This window comes from Triticum urartu, chromosome 3A (assembly GCF_056163025.1).
Source record: "Triticum urartu cultivar PI428250 chromosome 3A, HENAU_Tu73, whole genome shotgun sequence".
Lineage (NCBI taxonomy): Eukaryota > Viridiplantae > Streptophyta > Magnoliopsida > Poales > Poaceae > Triticum > Triticum urartu.
The window spans coordinates 103,118,747-103,138,867 of record NC_141875.1 but is presented as its reverse complement, the minus strand read 5'-3'; the positions used below and the strand labels follow the sequence as shown (position 1 = coordinate 103,138,867).

Sequence of the window (20,121 nt, the reverse complement as noted above, 5' to 3'; positions counted from 1 at the left end):
GGTCTCTCTCAAGCAACCCTGCAACCAAATAACAAAGAGTCTCTTGTGTCCCCAACACACCCAATACAATGGTAAATTGTATAGGAGCACTAGTTCGGCGAAGAGATGGTGATACAAGTGGTATATGGATGGTAGATAAAGGTTTTTGTACTCTGAAAATATAAAAACAACAAGGTAACTAATGATAAAAGTGAGCACAAACGGTATTGCAATGCGTTCAAACAAGGCCTAGGGTTCATACTTTCACTAGTGCAAGTTCTCTCAACAATAATAACATAATTGGATCACATAACTATCCCTCAACATGCAACAAAGAGTCACTCCAAAGTCACTAATAGCGGAGAACAAACGAAGAGATTATGGTAGGGTACGAAACCACCTCAAAGTTATTCTTTCCAATCTATCCGTTGGGCTATTCCTATAAGTGTCACAAACAGCCCTAGAGTTCGTACTATAATAACACCTTAAGACACAAATCAACCAAAACCCTAATGTCACATCAAGTATCCGTGGGTATGATTATACGATAAGCATCACACAATCTCAGATTCATCTATTCAAACCAACACAAAGTACTTCAAAGAGTGCCCTAGAGTTTGTACCGAAGAGTCAAGATGAAAACGTGTGCCAACCCCTATGCATAGGTTCATGGGCGGAACCTGCAAGTTGATCACCAAAACATACATCAAGTGTATCATGAGATATCCCATTGTCACCACAGATAAGCACGATAAGACATACATCAAGTGTTCTCAAATCCTTAAAGACTCAATCCGATAAGATAACTTCAAAGGGAAAACTCAATTCGTTACAAGAGAGTAGAGTGGGAGAAACATCATAAGATCCAACTATAATAGCAAAGCTCGTGATACATCAAGATCGTACCACCTCAAGAACACGAGAGAGAGAGAGAGAGATCAAACACATAGCTATTGGTACATACCCTCAGCCCCAAGGGAGAACTACTCCCTCCTCGGCATGGAGAGCACTAGGATGATGAAGTGGCCACCGGTGAGGGATTGCCCCCTCCGGCAGGGTGCCGGAACGGGTCTAGATTGGTTTTCGGTGGCTACGGAGGCTTCTGGCGGCAGAACTCCCGATCTATTGTGATCCCCGAAGTTTTTAGGGTATATGGGTATATATGGGAGGAAGAAGTACGTCGGTGGACCTCTGGGCTGTCCACGAGGCAGGGGGCACGCCCCCACCCTCGTGGGCAGCCCGGGACTCTACTGGTCCAACTCCGATACTCCGTGGGCTTCTTCTGATCCAAAAATAGGTCCCTTGAAGTTTCAGGTCAATTGGACTCCGTTTGATTTTTCTTTTCTGCGATGCTCTAAAACAAGGAAAAAACAGAAACTGGCACTGGGCTCTAGGTTAATAGGTTAGTCCCAAAAATCATATAAAATAGTATATAAATGCATATAAAACATCCAAGGTTGATAATATAATATCATGGAACAATCAAAAATTATAGATACGTTGGAGACGTATCACACGTGTCATAGTAGAGGCGTGCACGTAGCATGTACACATACGTACAACGGCCATTGTGAAAGAAAGAAAATACGGCCACATACGTACATACGGGTGGGGTCTCGAACGCCTACTCGCGCATACGTACGGCCAAGGCTCGTGTACATGGCTAGGTCAGAACGGAGAAACAACGTCGTCGTCGTGTTCATGGGGAGCCAACCAGCTGGGTCGGAACGGAATGCATCGTCATGTTCAACGGGAGGGCTTGGACGGAATAGCCGATGGAAACGAGGCCTGGCGTACCGCAGAACGGAGGAAACGGCCTTGTGTTTGACCGGCCATGGTCGAAACGGGATCCTGTTCATCGGGAGGGGTCTGGTGTACCGCAAAACGGAGGAAACAGACCTCCTACGGTCGAAACGGAGGTCCTGTTCATCGGGAGGGGTGTGGCGTACCACAAAACGGAGGAAACAGACTTGTGTTGGAGCGCTACGGTCGAAACGGGGGTCCTGTTCATCGGGAGGGGTGTGGCGTACTGCAAAACGGGACTCCACGGGATACTGTTCATCTCCACCTTCGACCCCTCCAGCCTCCACGGGCTACTATTCATCCACCATCGACCTCCTCCAACCTTCACCTGCGACTGTTCATCCACGGGCTCCTGTTCATCCAGCCTCCACCGTGCGCTACTCCACCGGCTACTGTTCAATCAGCCCTCTCCATGGGCTCCTGTTCAACCACCCCTCCACGGGCTACTGTTCATCCAGCCCTCCACCGTCTACTGTTCATCCAACCCTCCACGGGGTGGTCTTGTTCATCCATCCCTCCACGGGGTCCTATTCATGCAGCCCCAACCGGCTCGATCGATCGGGGTCCTATTCATCTAGAGGAAACACCACAGGATCCTGTTCATCCACCCCCAGCGGGAACTGTTCATCCAAACCCCCCAGCAACGCTCACTGTTCATCCAGAGGCAGCATCGATTGGCTTCAGTTAGCAGTAGTAGCGAACGAATCACTCGATCGGGTTCAGTTAACAGCCATCGATTGATCGCTCGGGTTCAGTAACGCGTAGCCTGCAGTGCAATCGCTCGGGTTCAGTAGGCGAACGCCTCACTCGGGTTCTGTCGGGGATATACCCTGCGATATGACCCGGCCGGAGTTGTAAACCGGCTGGGTCGTGGTAAACCGGTGGATGTTAAACCGGCAGGCAATTAAGACAGATGGCTATGACAGACGGTAAACAGGCAGGTGGTAAACCGGCAGGAGTTAAGTCAGACCATGATAAACCGGCAGACAATGTTAAACCGGCAGACAATGTTAAACCGACGGACAATGTTAAACCGGCAGACAATGTTAAACCGGCAAATAGTGATAACTGGGTTGCCAGGGGTTATGAAGCCCAAGACGTTATGAAGCCCAAGATGTTAAGAAGCCCATGAAGATAAGTTAGAATAGTTAAGTCTTAAGTCCGAGTTGGACTCTACATGTAACCCGCCTCTTCAACATATATAAGGAGGGGTAGGGCTCCCCAAAGAGGGACAAGCTACAAGCAAGAAGAAACAATCTTAGGGATAGACACAGAGAGGAGAGCCGGTTTACGGCGACTCCCTCGTGATGATAATGAGACCTAGCCTCAAATAGCATGTAGAGTTGTTACCGGATGATGTTTCCCGGGGCTCAAAGCTGTCTAAATCCCTGTCTTGTGTTGCGTCTCTCGATTCCGCTCAACCCCTCTCAAGCTACCACATAGGTGTTGGCCTCATGACTAAGTCCTCACCCTAGGACATCTGTCGTGACAACTCCACGACAGTTGGCGCCCACCGTGGGGCCCGCGCACGGTGGTGTTGAGTTCTTAGAGTGATCTTTCGTAGGGATCGAGAGGTCACAATTTTCCGGACGAACAAAAGCCGGTTTGAAAGAATCTACGTCAGCTTCAAGTTGATCGGACCAGATTTGTGATCGGAGAGGTTTAAAGGTTAAGCAAAAATTTAGGGCTACGCAACAAACTGCCGCCTTTGTGAACTGGATCAGAGAAGAGATTAAATTCTATTGCTGCTGCCACACATCGCCAAGACCAACAGGCATTAACCAGTCGATCTATGCGCCAGATCGATCTTGGGGTAAAACGCCAGGAACAAGGGCTAAAACAAAAGTTTATTCTGATACGTCGCCGGAACACCCGAAGTGTCAAACAAGGAATTTTTAAGTGTACAGGGTGCAAGCAGAAGACCAACACGGACCGGACGTGGATTGCCGAAAGCCATTGCAATCTGGAGGAGGTTTTTGGTCTTCAAACAACCGAAACTCGCCGACTCCGAGTCAACCCTTACATCTTCATCAGAGAGACGCCGTCCGCCTCGGACCGCGGCACGGACCACATCCTCAAACCGGCTACGCCTCGTCTTCACCGTTGACCCACCTGGCGGTTTACGCGTCTGCAGCCTCGTCTTGCTGAACCGCCTTGCCAAGGCACCTCCACCGCTGCGGACCTGTCAAGCGCGTCAAGCTGCCGCTTTGGGCCGCCCGAGCCGTCACACTTATTCTGGCTGGGGATGAGCTGCCGCGCCTGAGCCATGCCTTGCCCCTACGTCCGGTTCACCACATGCAACTGATGAATCCATGCTCTGCTCAGCCGGATCACGCTTCTGAGTCCCCTGTTGATCCGTTTTGCACCCCAAGCAGCGGCAACGGGGATTCGACTCTGCTGTGCTCGCCGTGCCCCGCCCGCCTGGCTGAATCGGCACCGTGGAGTCACCATCTCCCTCGCATGCGGCGGCACGGAGCCACCACGACCCGCATGTGCTCCATCTTACTGGGGGACTCCCTGAGCCGCCTCACCTTGCGCCTTGCTGAGCCGTCGTTACCACGTTTTGAACCGCTGCCCCGCCGGATTATTCTGCCCGCTTCAGCTGCTGCCCCGCTGGATCACATTTGTTCATGGTTGACACCGGTTCTTCCCTGCCCGAGCTGCCGCCGGTTGCCTCCGAAGTCGCCATGGCCGTGCGCCGTTTCGAGCCATAGGCCGCCTCCACCCGAGGGCCGGGCCGCCGGAACGAAGCAGCTGAATCGCTTCTGCTGACCTCCTTCTAGGCCGATTTGACCGGCGCAGCCTTGAACCGGATTCTGCCTCACCGGGTCACCCACGCAGCGCCGTGCACCGCGCGTGACCCGTCGTCTCCATGGTGCTACATCAACCCGCCGTCCTGGCCCGAGCTACCCCCGCTGGCGCAGCCTTGAGCCGCCTTCAGGGCCGCCCTGCCGCTATAAACCGCCGCTGCGACTTCTGCAGCCATGACCTACGGCCGCGCCGTTCCTCTATTGTCGCGGGCTGCCTCCGCCCGTTGGCTCCGTCACGCCGGTCACCTGTCTCGCTGGCCTCCGCTCCGCCTCTACAGTCGTAGGCTCCCCCGAGCTTGCCACCTCCAAATTGCCATGGCCGCGTGCTGTTCCGAGCCACGAGTCGCCTCCACCTGAGGGCCGGCCCGCCGGTTCAGTCGCGCTTCACCTCCTCTGGGTCGCCATCACCAGCCCGGAGCCGCGCCTCCCCAACCCGACACCAGATCCAATCGCGCCTCGCCTCCGCCATCTTAACCTCGGATGGACTCCATTTGAACAGGCGTTTCCGCAACCTTGTTCCTCCTCAACTGTTGCTGCGGTCTGCTTTGGCCTCGCACCGCCGAGCCGCCTCTGCTCCTGCTGGCTTGCCTCCCGTGTGACCCGTCCGCACCTACGGATAAATATCTCAGAGCTAGTGAGCTATCTGTGCTGCCTCCGAGCCGCTGCGGAACGACCTCGACTCACCTCTCCTGCAAGTTGCTTGTGAAGGCTGACATTCAGACACTTGTGGATTGCAACAGTTTTCAGTTTCAGTTACTGCAGTGTCAATGTTTTCAAGGGGTACAAGGCCTGAAAGTTTGTATGAAGATGAAAGGAATCCCAGCGGGCAAGTACCGCTGCTAGATTTACTGCAGATCAAACTGCTGGATTACATTTCAAAGACCAGAAGCAAAACACTACTAGATCTACGTCAAGGCTGATTTGGTTGTTATTACTACTACTGGACGTGGAGACCTCAATCATCCTACACATTTGAAAGAGGACCAGTATTACTACTCCTCTCAACATGGCACGATTTTTAAGATCAAATCTTTTGTCAAAAGCCAAAGCAGCGCTGGCAGTAATGACAATTCGGCGGCCCGGTCGTTTTACCCCGTAAGATTACAAGAGCTCGAGCTTGTTATAGATGGTGTAATCAGCCAAACATTGGAGATCTTTGTACAAAGGGTCATTATAGAAGAGATACTGAATTAAGATTAGATGAAGCAAAAATGGGACGACAGTACTACCAGCTGTCGAAAATTGTTACGCACAGCAAGGGACCTGCTACATCCATCCGAGTTAGAAGAGATCAAGTGCTACTGGTGGATCATCAGAGCAATTTTAAAAAAAATGCTGCTTAGTTCAAAGGCAGACTACAAACGCTATTTGTATAGTACTATCAGTACTGCTTCTTACGTCAGGATCCAGAAATCATCATCAACCTTGGGGCTGAGTATCAGGTGCTATTTACCCTATTTATTTTTCAGTATATCTTAATTCATCCAAGCAAAACTACTTTGCCATGCTATATTTCATATACAAGAGAATATTCATTATAATGTGGCATTATACCACGGAGATGGAGGCATGCCGACATCATTTCAGCACAGCTGGTTGTCGGTACTCAACGGATTCCCGCACCGGTTTATAACGCCGTGGCCGTCTCTCACGACCGCGCCGGTTTACAACGCTGTGGCCGTCTGCCGCGGCCGATCTGCCCGTGAGCAATTTCAACGTCACCTAGTGATCATCAATTTCATGGCAGATTATTTCTGGCCTGGCACATCAGGTGATATCCATCTACAATATATTTTATTGGCACATATTATTTTTTGTCAAAGAACAGTTTATCTTTGCTTTGGTCTGCAATATTGTATGCAGGGCAATTATTCACTGCGATAATAAGGATCATGGAGATATGGCTCATGCCACTATTATGATGCGCTATCATCTGGTCCAAGACCTACATATGTGCATGCCGCCGCTTCTTCAGCCCAATTTATATCAAAAACGACGTGGTTGACTCGCCCGTCCACGCCGTCTTACAACACCACGGTCGATTCATCTGTCTGTGCCGCCTCTGATGCTGCGGTCGTATTTGCCGCCCGTTTCTCGCGACTTGGTCTACATCAACACACTGGGTCGCACCTGTCTGCATGAGCTGTTTATTGAGAATGAGCAAGTCGCAGCTTGGGTAGCCCGGTTTTTCTTCCAATACATTTGGAGGCAAATTATCATTCAGCCGCCGTCTACAATGCATGGATCAATAGACATACACACAAATCGCTGCCACTACAGTTTGGTCAACTTCAAAACAGCCAGTTGGAAGGAACCATTGGCCGAGTTGCTGACACGGTTCATATGGGATCATTTATAACCCGCCGGAGTCACCTCAACCTTCTGTGGATTTACATCGCGTTATTAACACCGATGATATATAACTTCTTCTATGGTTAAATACGGAGAATCTCAAGACAACTCCTTAAGTCATCTTAAGACTCGGGGGCTACGATGATATGACGCAACAAGTTTTGCCAGTTTCAGCAAATTCATGTGCCCCAGAATGTTGAAGGGAAACCCGATCCCGGAGGCTACGGTTATATTGCTGCAAATTTAAAGGCCGTCAGAAAATTTCCGGCTTAAAAAGAAGGATTCCGGTTTGAAATCCTGTTCAAGGGAAATTTATCTCCCAAGATTTGAAGCTCTCAAATCCGGTTTAAGAATTTCCGGTTCAAAAAGGAATTAACTTCTCGCAAGTTCGAGTTTAAAGGCCGTCAGAAAATTTCTGGCTGAAAATGAGGATTTCGGTTTAAAATCTCGTTCAAGGGAAAGATGTCTCCCATAAAGCTTTGAAGCTCTCAATGTCCGGTTTGAAATCCCGGTTCAATAAGAATTTATCTCTTGCAAAAAGTTAAAAGTTGCCGAAGAGGACTTGTTGCCATGATGTACGGTTCAAACATGGGTATCCCGCCTTATTGGCTTATCATATTATTGATCACATGGGGGCTTCAGCTGACAAAGCGGAAGTTCTGTCCATTAATCCAGCTATCACGCCACAACAAAGCTCGGGAGCTTCACACCCAAGGGGCCAAAGAGAGTATTGTTGCTATGCACAGCTCAAACATAGGCACCCATTGAGCACAGCTCACAAAGTTACTTGGGGGCTCTTTGTGTAAAGTAACAAAGAGCTTGAAAGGACCCTTGTAATTGGGTATCGACCCACGGCTTGGAAGCCTATTGTATTCACCTAAAACCCCGGGTTAACCTGCCTTCATCAAGTAAGCCACTCCTATCCACGTAATCCTGGCATGACCCGCCAAACGTTTGACAGTTACTCTCATTGAGACCCTGAACTTGTCAAAGTTAAAACGACGATTGGTTAGTTGGAGGCCCATCTTAAAAAGCTTTGTCAAATGGTTTAACTCAGCGGCTGGCAGCCCATGAAAAGCCTCGAATTTGGGCCTGGCAGCCCTTGAAAAGCCTCGACTACACGGTTTTATTTGCCTTTGTCAAAGATTTTTCTCCTTTGATAAATTTTATGTTGAACCGGTGTCTATTGTCCCGGCATGACTATCAGTCATCAAATTAACCCGGTGTTCGTTAACCCGACTCGACTTTCAACTACAAGTTTTCAGTACATAATCACTTATAACTCGGTGTTTATTGACTCGGCCTGGCTTTGGACTATAAGTCGTCAGTATATATTTGGATTGCGCCATTGCAATTATGCGCTCACTACAAGGAAATCGGTCTATTGCAACAGAAATATTGCCACAAAATAATTTTTGTTGCAAAAATCTCATTCTATCACCACATTTTCATTTTTGTGGTGACTAGCACGTCATAATGCAACATTATTTTATTGTTGCAATAAGTGCCATGATCATTGCAAAAAGGCTAGCCTTATCGCGACGAACAAAAAATCGTTGCAAAAATCTAGGCTTATGGCAACAAAAAAAATAACGTTGCATTAAGTATTGCTATTACCACAATTTATATATCGTGGCAATATTTTTACTTCCCCCACTCCACACCGGTTGCCTTTGGACTTTGGCGGTAAAGAGACTTCTCGTTTCCCACCAAAATTTTTAGCCGGTTGCTTTATTTCCCACGAAGAGACCTTCTCGTTCCCAGCAAAAATTACTTTTCCCGCACGGATACGGTGAGGTGCTCCACGAACTCCTTATAACTGCTTTCAATCTGGATTAAACAGGACTATAATCTGATTTCACCCTATTAGGAAATCAGGTTTACTTCTCTCCGTCATGGCAGCTTCACGGCGTTCGTAGACGAGATCGGCGACTTCGCGGCGTTGGTCGACGAGAAGATTCTTATGCGTACATCGGTAATTCCTTTCTCTACCTCTCTCTTGTTCCCGTGATGGGGTGCCCCACTTGACCTTCTCCCTGCTAGTCGCCGTCGTCGCCTAATCTTCATCCCATCTACCTAGGGGCCATGACCCTCTCACCTGCACAAAGGGGAATTTTCACTGCTTCCAATTAAGATGGGGAGGGAGGGCCGCGCGCCGCAGGGACTGTGAGTAGCGCCGCTGCCTCTTGCGCATGTCGGAGGGAATAGGTTGATGGCCGCTGCACCACATCTAGCTCAGGGAAAACGGTTGCCTCGGCGCTGGGGCTTGCCGTGCGGCTCCGACAGGAGCAGCTTCCGGGCTGACGGTCGGTGGCACGCTGGAGGTCGCCTCCGGACCGGGGCTTGCCGCGCGGCACCGACCAGATCAACTTCAGGACCGGTAGGCACCAACGCACTGGGGTTCGCCATGTCGCGTCGCCTAATGGCCGTGACCTGTCGGAAGGGTGGGATTGCCGCCGCTCCCATGGACAGCCCATGGCGTGCTTTCCAGATCTACAAGTATTTCGGTCTCATCTGCTCTGTTTTCCTCTCTTCTACTGTATGCCTCTGTTTCGTCAGGTATTTTTTTTTCTTTTATTCGAAACTTGCGGCTACATCGTACAGCACAATCAGGCATCAACCTTTGAATGCACATATCAATTGTACGATGATAAGCCACATGGTTGGACGAACTACAAAAATATATGCATGCCCATGGCATGTAGTTTTAAACATTCAGCCGTCAATCCCGCTTTAACCTGAATCAGCTCTGCCTTTCAACACTTTTTCCCAAGTACATCAAATGCAGGGACCATGTCATCATATAGTGCCTTGTGGCCTGCAGCAAGAATAGCTAGTTGGCCATCTTTATCTGGCTTCTTGTTCCCTCAAACCGGAGCTTCAGCAAAAGCTCCACCCTTTTGTTTAACTGCCTCTTCTCTCGCTTGTCCCCTCATCCCTGACAGAGGCAAACGCACTCACACCTGCCGCTAGCGATACACACTTTTGCTCCTCTGGTGGGCAGCCGCAGGCTTCAGGTAAAATTGTTGATAGCCTGCTAGAGTGAAAGGTAAACAGGAATATGGATTTAACCCCCAAAAATAGTCTTCAAAGCTTTGATCAGGAAGTGGCACTGGATATGATCTAATTCCGATTGAGACCTTCACCCTATGCTCCCTAGTTAAATTTTCTCTTTCAGTTATAGTAAATGTAGTTATCAAACAATTGTTTGATGCCATGTACCTATGCATTTAGTATTTTTTCTGTCTAGTTTTTAGTTATGAGGCTTCGTTCCATTGTGTTCTTTGCATACCCAGCCTTGCTTTGGATTTCATAACATGATTCCCATACCAAAATTTATTGAGTTATCTCGTCAGATTTGTGCTCACATAAAAGCTGATACATAATTCTTGTATGCAGCAAATGGTATTACATTGTATTATGGTTCACCTTTTACTCATCCTTAGAAAAATTGTATGCAGGAAAGGTCGAAGTCAGGATAAGGAAGAAGCCAGTTCTTTGTTGCGTCAAGGACGACCTGTGAGAAGGTTTGTTTCTGTTATGTCAATATTCTCAAATTTTCATTTTTTTTATTCAGTATGAATGAAATAAGTTACTTTCAGTACACATATTTTCTCGTTTTGCTAATACCTATATGCATAGCATTTAATGTTAAATTTGATAAGGTTTGTTTGGGTTATGTCAACATTCTCAAATTTTCATCTTTTTCTCAATCTGAATGAAATAAGTTACATTGAGTACTGTGTTCTCTTGTTTTGCTAATACCTAATATGCATATGTTGTAATCCTATTCTATAAACAAATATAACTACTATGCCAAATTTCGTGTAGTACGAGTATCTATGAGGCTCAAAAGTTATATGTATTATTTTGAGAAAAATAGCTCATGTCCTAAATAGACTACTATTCTGTTCTATTATACTACATACTATTTCCATATTTCAGATTCACTTTCCTGACAAGTGTGTAAATCCTTTATCTAATTTTCTAGTTTAAAATCAGCTAGATGGCTCGAGATAGGAGTTGGATGGATATGAATAGGGATTCTGCGGAGTGGCAGAGTGGCATTAAGGAATTTTTAGATTTGGCTTTTTACGGTAGTCCTGGAAGATCAACCGCTTTATGCCCATGTAGAAGATGTCTCAATGCTATTTACAAGGAAAGGGACAAAGTACACCTTGACCTGCTCATGAATGGGATGGATCCCAGTTATACTTGCTGGAAATACCATGGAGAGGATTCAGATGACGAAAGTACAGCTGAAGGATCTGAAGGTGAAGGGGTGAGAGGTGATGACTTTGCTGTTCGTGATTTGCTCAACACTCTCATACGTAGCACCGAGCCAGAAAGTAGCAAAACCACAGGTGAAGGTACTAGTGAAGAGATGTTGCATGATGATGGTAATATCCCAGAAGGGTCTGCAGAAGGTAGAAGTAATGAAGAGGCAGGTGGATGCCAAGGCTTTCTTTGCTTTGTTGAAGGATGCTGAAAAGGAGTTGTACCCTGGTTGCAAGGAGCTCACAAAGCTTTCTTTCATTGTGAGACTCTACCAGATAAAGTGCTTGTTTGGGTTGAGCAAAAGGGCATGTGAGGCAGTACTTCAATTGTTCACAGAAGCGCTTCCAAAAGGTCATTGTATTCCAAATTCTCGAGAAAGTTCAGAAGATAATCCAGGATCTTGGGCTTGACTACCAAAAGATACATGCTTGCATTAATGATTGTGTGCTATTCCGGAAAGAGTATGCTGACATGGATTACTGTCCGACCTGTAAGGAATGTAGATGGAAAGCTGCTGCCGCTGATGAATTAGATGTCGAGAGGACAAACCATAAAGGGAAGAAGCAAGTGGCCCGTAAAGTTCTAAGATATTTCCCACTCACTCCACGGCTACAACGTCTATTTATGACCGAGGCTACATCATCATATATGAGATGGCATAAGGACGACCGTGTGGATGATGGTATAATGCGGCACCCTGCAGATTCTTTGGCATGGAAGCATTTTGATAACATTTATTCTAAAGGATTCTCTTCAGATGCACGGAATGTAAGGCTTGGGCTTGCATCTGATGGGTTCAACCCATATGGGATAATGAATGTGTCATACTCTTGTTGGCCAGTGATTCTAATTCCATATAACTTGCCTCCTTGGTTGTGTTTGAAACAACCATATTGGTTAATGTCGATGATAATTCCTGGAAAAAAGTCACCAGGAAATAACATCGATGTATATCTACAGCCTTTGATAGATGAACTCAAAGATCTATGGTATGTTGGTGCTGACACATATGATGCCACAACGAAGAAGAAATTTCAGATGCATGCAGCCCTCATGTGGACAATTAATGATTTCCCAGCTTATGCAATGCTATCTGGTTGGAGCACAAAAGGAAAACTAGCATGCCCATATTGCCACTTGCACACAGACCATTTATGGTTGAAATATGGGTGCAAGTACTGTTACATGGGTCATCGTCGTTTTCTAAGTCGTGACGCTTATGCAATGCTATCTGGTTGGAGCACAAAAGGAAAACTAGCATGCCCATATTGCCACTTGCACACAGACCATTTATGGTTGAAATATGGGCGCAAGTACTGTTACATGGGTCATCGCCGTTTTCTAAGTCGTGACCACAAGTGGCGTAGAAACAAGAGTTGCTTCAATAACGAGACAGAAAATAGAGATGCTCCGGTGCCACTCTCGGGCAATGACGTGGTACAACAACATGCAAGTTTTGAGCAGGAAACCTTTGGGAAAACTAGAAAGAGGAAGCGTGATGATGATAATAAGTGGCATAATTGGAGGAAGAAGAGTATATTTTTTGATCTCCCTTATTGGAAGAACTTGCTTATTAGGCATAATTTGGATGTAATGCACATTGAGAAGAACATCTGTGACAGCTTTTTAGGGACACTGCTTGATATGGATGGTAAATCAAAGGATACTCTGAAGGCCCATCTTGATTTGCAGCACTTAAAGATAAGGAAGGATCTCCATCCAAATGTCAGTAATGGAAAGTATACTTTAAATCTAGCTTGCTATAATTTGACCAAGGATGAGAAGAAAATGCTATGCAAGTTTTTGCATGGTGTAAGGATGCCCGATGGTTATGCATCAAACCTAAAAAGATGTGTGGACCTCGAAGGTTGTAAGGTGTCTGGGCTCAAAACTCATGACTGCCATGTCCTCTTTCAGAAACTTCTTCCCATTTGGGTACGCAATATACTGCCCAAGAAATTTGTTGTCCCATTTGAGCTAAGCCTATTCTTTGCTGCGATTTATTCCAAGGAATTAAATCCTGAAGAGCTAGCAAAGTTGAGTCGTACAATTCCAGAAACTCTCTGTCGACTTGAGATGATCCTTCCACCCCAGTTTTTTGATATCATGATGCACCTTCCTATTCACCTTGCTGAAGAAGCTCGATTAGGTGGACTTGTTGCTTACCGATGCATGTATCACGTGGAAAGATATTTGCACACACTTAAAGGATATGTGTGGAACAAAGCTCACCCAGAAGGTTCAATTGCCGAGGGTTACATAGCTGTAGAGTGTCTAACATTTTATAGCCGTTTTTTGGTAACATTGATACCAAGCTTAACCGGCCAGAGCATCATGAAGCTGCAGCTAGAGATGAAGGACCAGCTGGACTTAGTGTATTGGGCACAATTGATCACTCAAAGAAAGGTTTCACATTTGAAACACTTTCTAAGGCAGAGATGAAGCAAATTAGGCACTACATAATAACAAACTGCGAGGAATCCAACTCATGGACAGAGTAAGGATGTTTTTATTTTTTATTTTTTTTCTTCATGGTACATGTGCACTGTTCTGAACCTACTCAACACTTTTGTTATAGTGAGCATCTGGATGAGCTTACAAGGGCTGGTGCTCGCGGTGTCCAGAAATGGCACAGAGACGAGTTTGTAGATTGGTTCGAGAGGCGTGTAAGAACATAGTACATAGTAATTACTTATGCTCGTGTTAATAAAAATAGTTGTGGCCTTTTCTAATAATTTGCACGTGTTAATACACATCCAGGCACTTCACAAAGAAGGGAAAGTCAATGATCTTTTGTATGCCCTATCTAGAGGACCTGACCCTCGAGCTCGTGTTTATAATCACACCTTCATCAATGGGTTTTTCTTTAGAAATGATAGTGTAGAAACAGATTTGAATACCCAAAACAACGGTGTTGTTGTTAGGGGTGATGCTCGATCTGGCAACCTTGATTGGTTTGGTGTGATCAAGAAAATTATTTGTGTAGATTTTCCCTCGGAAAGGAGGTGGTGCTATTTCAATGTGACTGGTTTGATGTGCCCTCTGCCAATAAAAATCAAAGCACGGGCTACAAGGATGATTATGGCTATATCGATGTAGATACTACCCAACTTTGATATAGGGATGATCCCTACATACTAGGCATTCAAGCAGAACAAGTGTTCTATGTGAGAGATGTCAAGAAGATAAATTGGGCTTCTATTGTTAGATTGAAGCCGCGAGACCTATATGCCATGCCATCCGTAGGAAATGATGACGATGGAACCGGAGCTGATGCTGACTTATTTGATATTGTAGTTGGAGATACAAATGTGCCAGACATAGAAGGGGATGTCGAAAGTTGGTCTGGATCTGGCATGGAAGGTGCGAGTGGTGATGCTTCAGATATTCCGAAGATACCCAAAGTTGATCTCCGAGATGATGAGCTTGAATCTGATAGTGATAGCTATGATGATGATGAGACATATATAAATGATGGCCATGTTCCTCATTTAGTACTCGACGAATCTGATGATGATGAGTTTTTTGTGTATAACATTAGGATTAAGTTTTCTATAATATAGAGAGAAACAGATCTGTCCCTGTTGCTTGGTGTTATATTATGTTAATGTGATGAGAAATTTCAATATCATAACTCTGTTTTTACATATTGCATTGTTTAGACATGTTGCTATTTTTACTACCATCTTTTTCTTAATTGATTATCCCCTTCCTACCTTTTGTCATGCATTTGTTTAGTATATGCAATGGCATCAAGAGAAGATACCATCTTGGCACACCAGAATCGACAAACTACTCAGCAAGAATCTGGTAATCTGAACTATGTACATTTACTTTAGCAATTGCAAACAACTAATATTGTAAGCCCCTGGCAATATGTACTTTTCCTTAAATGATGTCCTCTCAACCCTCAATTTCTTGATTATTGTCTCATGATCAAAAATACTATGTCCATCCCCACTACATCTTGCATTTGGTTCCCAGGAGCAAACATAATAAATTTGTAAGAACTACAAAAGTAAGTACGAGTTAAGAACTACATAATAAATTTTCCATCACACTTTGTGAAAATGCATGCAGGAATTGATACATCATATTATCTGAATGGGGCTCCAACTTTATCCTCAGGGCGAGACAACACCCAAACACGAAGGGGTATGTACTAGCTTGAAATATTCTCGTAATTCATAGTTCTACAATCATGTTTGAGTATGCCATTATTGTAACTTTGAAATATCTTTTCTAGCTCTTGTGACCAAAACCTTCTCATAGGAGCGTACTAAAAATAATACAAATACCCAGCCACTACATTTGTAGCTAGCATGGGTACAGTATTGTTGAGAAGTATATATATTTTTTGATATAGTGACAAGAGGCTCTGTATCATCGTCAAGGGACGATACCATCATTGCGTACAAGAATCAACAAAGCATACAACCAACATCAGGTACATGTTATACATAGTTCTTATCCACAGCCTAACCTCAAATATATACTACTAGTTCAATTAATTGTACAATGGCTTGAATCCAGCAAATGACATGACAAATACTGTACAACAAAGTAACGCTACGGAAAGCCCCACAGACCAGTCCAATTGGCCGTCGCACGCACGCCGACGTCGTACAGAAGCGGATATAGGTAAAATTTCCAGCATTACTATTGACTTTGCTCCTTATGACTGCATGGCAATTTAAAAACAAAGTTGCTTTTCTGGGATTTTAATCGACAGAAAGTGGTGGTCAAAAGAAGAAGGGGCGAGGTGTCCTCAAAGGAATCAAGGTCGCCAAGAAGCGATTCGCCAATGGTTCCTCAAAGCTTCACATTGAATTTTCCAAAACATTGGGAGGTTCTATTGGAGAGAACTATCGAATGTTTGTGGATGACGTGGTGGTTTACATGAAAAGGAAGGCACCACTCATTGGTGTGAACAAGTGGTCTGCCATTGATTCTTCTGTGAAGGATTCAATCGTTGCTGATGTCATTGTAAGTATAAGTTTGTACTTCAGCATTTTTCATAGCCTCTCCAATATCTATTTATAAATAACATACTCCTGTCATCATTCCTTTTTAGGCTAAGTGGGATTTGGAGGACACATATTCTACGAAGGGAAAAATACTAACAATTGCTAGAGATCGCTATAGAGGATGGCAGTCAACTTTGCATTCAACATACAAAGCATACAGTACTGATGCTCAAAGAAGGGCCAATAAACCCGAGGATGTAACTCCAGAGGAGTGGGATTATATGATCAATTATTTTGGCATTGGTTTAAAATTCCAGGTTACTTCTGTGTACATTACTAGGTGTAGTAAGTAAATTGTATTAGTTACAACATGCCTCTTAGGTGTAGTAAGTAAACTGTATTAGTTACAACATGCCTCTCATTATATTGTGTGTGGCAGGAGCTTAACCGAAAAAATACGGAAAATCGCCAGAAGCAAAAGGTGAGGCATATAGCTGGTTCAAAATCGTACTCGCAGATTAGCTATGAGAAGGTACTCAAAAGAGTAGATGTAATGCACCTTTGTACGGTCAAATTTCAAGGTTCTCTATTTGACATATCTCTATACTTGTAGAGGGACGAGGAGACTGGGAAGGAACCAACTATTCTACAACTTTGGCAGATCACTCATACACGAAATGGATCATGGTCTAATAAAGAATCACAGACTGTTTATGTGAGAAACATTTTCAAACAAAGAAATCTAGCTTGTTACATTACTTATGTTGTGCAATATCATATTAACATTCTTAACAACTTAAGTATGCTATCTTTATGTGGTGTAGGACAATGCACGCAGCCAGATTAGGGAGAAAGAAGGAGAGATTGGTGGTCCAATTTCAAGTGAAGAGCAAAACAATATTTTCCAAAATAGCTATAGATCTACTATGGAAAGTACATCATTGAAGCCTCGTGGCCGAGGATACATGGCTAAGACGCCTAGTGGTTCTGAAAGACTACATTCTGAAATCCAGAGGCAAAATGCTGAGCTAACCCTCGAGGTTCATGACTTAAGGAGGCAAATTGTTGAACAACAGGCAGAGAGGCAAAGAGAATGAGAAGAAGAGCGAGTTGCCAGGGAAAAACAGCTTGAGGAGGAACGCGTAGCAAGGTAGAGAGAACTTGAGGAGGCTAAGCAAGCAATGATGCATGATATTATGAATGAGGTTAGGCAATCAATGAGGTCGGATGTTGAGCAGATATTGGGAACTCAACAGGAAGACGCACATCAAGTAATACAAAAGCTTTCAATTTAGTACAGTTATGTTCTATGGAGAAAAGTAAATCTTGTGAGTTATCTATTCAATGCAGTTTTCCCAAGCAAGGGACGCTCCAAGAAACGGAACTGGAAATCGGTCAAGTTCTCTATTTAAAAATTCGAGCATGATTACTCAACAACAGCTTATGCAAGCAGCTAAACACCATCGTCGTCCTCCAAGTGATAAGGTATTTCACAAAATTATGAGATCTAGTTTCCATTGAAGCATGTACATGCCGAACTATACCATCTGAAACTGAACACAACACAAAAGACAAGGCAAAAAAGAATCTGTACCTCGAAGGCAACCACCACACTAGTGCAGCCCCAGTAAACAACTTCTAAACTTATACTAGGCCGGAGAAAATAGATTTCAGCAACATGCTACATTTCTGGGTAAACTCATATCAAGTGATAAATCACTGATAGGATAACTTTTAGACTTTTACTACATGATCAGTCATGAAGAGGAGAAGAAAATAGTTGATTCAGGAAAATGCAAGTAAAACAAAGAAAAACTTGTGCCTTGGTTTGCATGTGTTTCTACCACACATGCTAATTATTAAGTGAAATACTAAGTTGAGAAACATAATAAGCATGCCAACCTTTTCTTCTATACGTGCAATAGCCTATACGTGGAACAACCAGCAGACTACATGCCAAGTATAAACTGGTGGAACTCATGTTATCCATGCATTGGTGTACGGATGACCCTTTCTGCTTTTCATTAGTATGTTTACATAGAAAAAAGGCATGATTACTTTCTCAAGTAGCATGATCAACCCTTTAGTTCTCTGCCTACTTTGAGATATTAATGTTTATGTGCCACAAATAAAAAGAGGCAAATTTATTCTTTCATGAATGCCCTCAACGAGGAAACCTGATGTATTTCATTGAAATTCGGTCATTCATGTTAGAATAGAAACTTTGTATTCGCTGCTCGCTAATCATCTATTTATAGACCTTGTATCTGTGTAAACAACACCTATCTTTTCTTGCTAAATGACTATACAGAAGTAGCCATAGTAATATGTCAGAAGTACTAATGAATAAATATTACAGTACATTCTTGATATGGATTATAAATATGGAATCCATCCCATGTAGAATCATCAACCCTTATTTATAATCATTTTTATTGTGTATTGTCTTTACTGTCTTAACTAACTATAAGCTTCAAATTTTGTTTTTGCCTTATAGGATGGTTTTCTATAAATGAAGAAGAAAGATCCCAACAAGATTTATTACCAGTTTAGGAGGCGCCTTGTAGGACGGTTTTTCTACGTAAGTGAAGAAAAGTGATGTCTTGAAAAATGCTTGCTGACTAGATGAAGTCATATGTATCTTGTTTGTTTGAATATTTAGATTTCCTTTCAGACTTTGTAGAACATGTATCTGACTTGGATGTTTTATTCTTGAACTTGTTAATGAATGAATGAATGCTTTGGACATGTACTCATGATTTTCTTCTACAATTATCAACATGTGAGCATTGTTCTGTACTTGTAAATGGTGCTTGGATCATTATTAGTGTAATATATAATACCTGCAATAGGTTATCACCGTGGAATTACACCCGCCGCAAAAATATATTGCCACGAAACCTGCCTGTTGCGATAATGTATCACCACAAAATTTGCATGTTGCAATAAGTTTTTGCTACAAATCCTTGGTCGTTGCAACAAGTGTGTTGCCACAAAATTATCTCGTTGCGGGAGGGTCTTGCCACGAAATCTCATTCGTTGCGCTAGGTTATTGCCACAAAGAATATTTTGTGGCCATATGTGTGTGCCGCAACGGCGGGGCTCGTGGCAATATAATTCAAATGCCGCGAGAAAAATCGTTGCGATACCATTCCATGTTGCCACGATACCAAAAAATGTTGCATTATCCTATTGCCACGGATTTTATTGCGACGCTTGGCAACAATTTCTACTTTGTTGTGATAGATACATATTGCAACAGTTTGTTACTTATTGCAACAAAAAAATTCATTGCAATAGACCGTTTTCCCTGTAGTGGCTTATAAATCATTGGGTATATTATTCAAATAGCCAACATGGCTGGATTTTAATTATCATTATCAATAACCAGTATTATGATTAAGGTTTCCCAAGTCGCTTTTGCGCAATGGCTATCATATTATCAATAGATATGATTTATTCTACAATTGAAGGAATAGTCCCGAGTTGCTGCAGGCTTACAACCCGGCACTTGGGGCTACATTATTTCAGTTGAAATTACATCAAATACACAAGTCTCATGTCGCTGCAAGCATGCACCATGACACTTGGGGGCTAATGCAAAGTCATTTTTTGCTCACCTCATTGAAGACCCGACTCATCACATCATAATGAGCCGGCCCTTGGAGGCTACCAATTGCTCTTGTCAACAATTCAAGGTACACAAATTTTCATTTATCATCGAAGGGTCCACTGCTCAGTTGGTAAAGCACAAGGCTCTTAACCTTGTGTACATGGATTCAAGCCCCATGATGGGGGTTACATCATATGATGTTATTTTCATTGAAGTATATATCAAACTCCCAGCTCAATATTATCTTACTGAGCCGGTCCTTGGGGGCTACACATTGCTGTTATATTCTACATGATCATATTTTCAAAGTCCCTCCTCA

General features: G+C 44.1%; 1 protein-coding gene and 2 pseudogenes across 2 annotated transcripts; all 3 read left to right on the top strand.

Moving 5' to 3' along the window:
• The first annotated feature begins 10,939 nt into the window (after positions 1-10,939).
• Positions 10,940-13,931, top strand: LOC147978777 (uncharacterized; annotated as a pseudogene). Its single transcript, XR_015618307.1, has 2 exons — positions 10,940-13,719; positions 13,801-13,931. The product of XR_015618307.1 is annotated as an uncharacterized LOC147978777 (transcript).
• On the top strand, positions 13,917-14,785 carry LOC147978776 (uncharacterized; annotated as a pseudogene).
• A 303-nt stretch (positions 14,786-15,088) lies between these two features.
• LOC147978775 (uncharacterized) lies at positions 15,089-18,920 on the top strand. Its single transcript, XM_087546531.1, has 10 exons — positions 15,089-15,377; positions 15,589-15,669; positions 15,756-15,863; positions 15,955-16,208; positions 16,297-16,506; positions 16,629-16,721; positions 16,803-16,904; positions 17,014-17,460; positions 17,540-17,674; positions 18,687-18,920. Exons 1-8 carry the CDS (start codon positions 15,293-15,295, stop codon positions 17,284-17,286), a joined length of 1,206 nt encoding a protein of 401 aa, XP_087402657.1. The 5' UTR covers positions 15,089-15,292; the 3' UTR covers positions 17,287-17,460; positions 17,540-17,674; positions 18,687-18,920.
• The last annotated feature ends 1,201 nt before the right edge of the window (positions 18,921-20,121 follow it).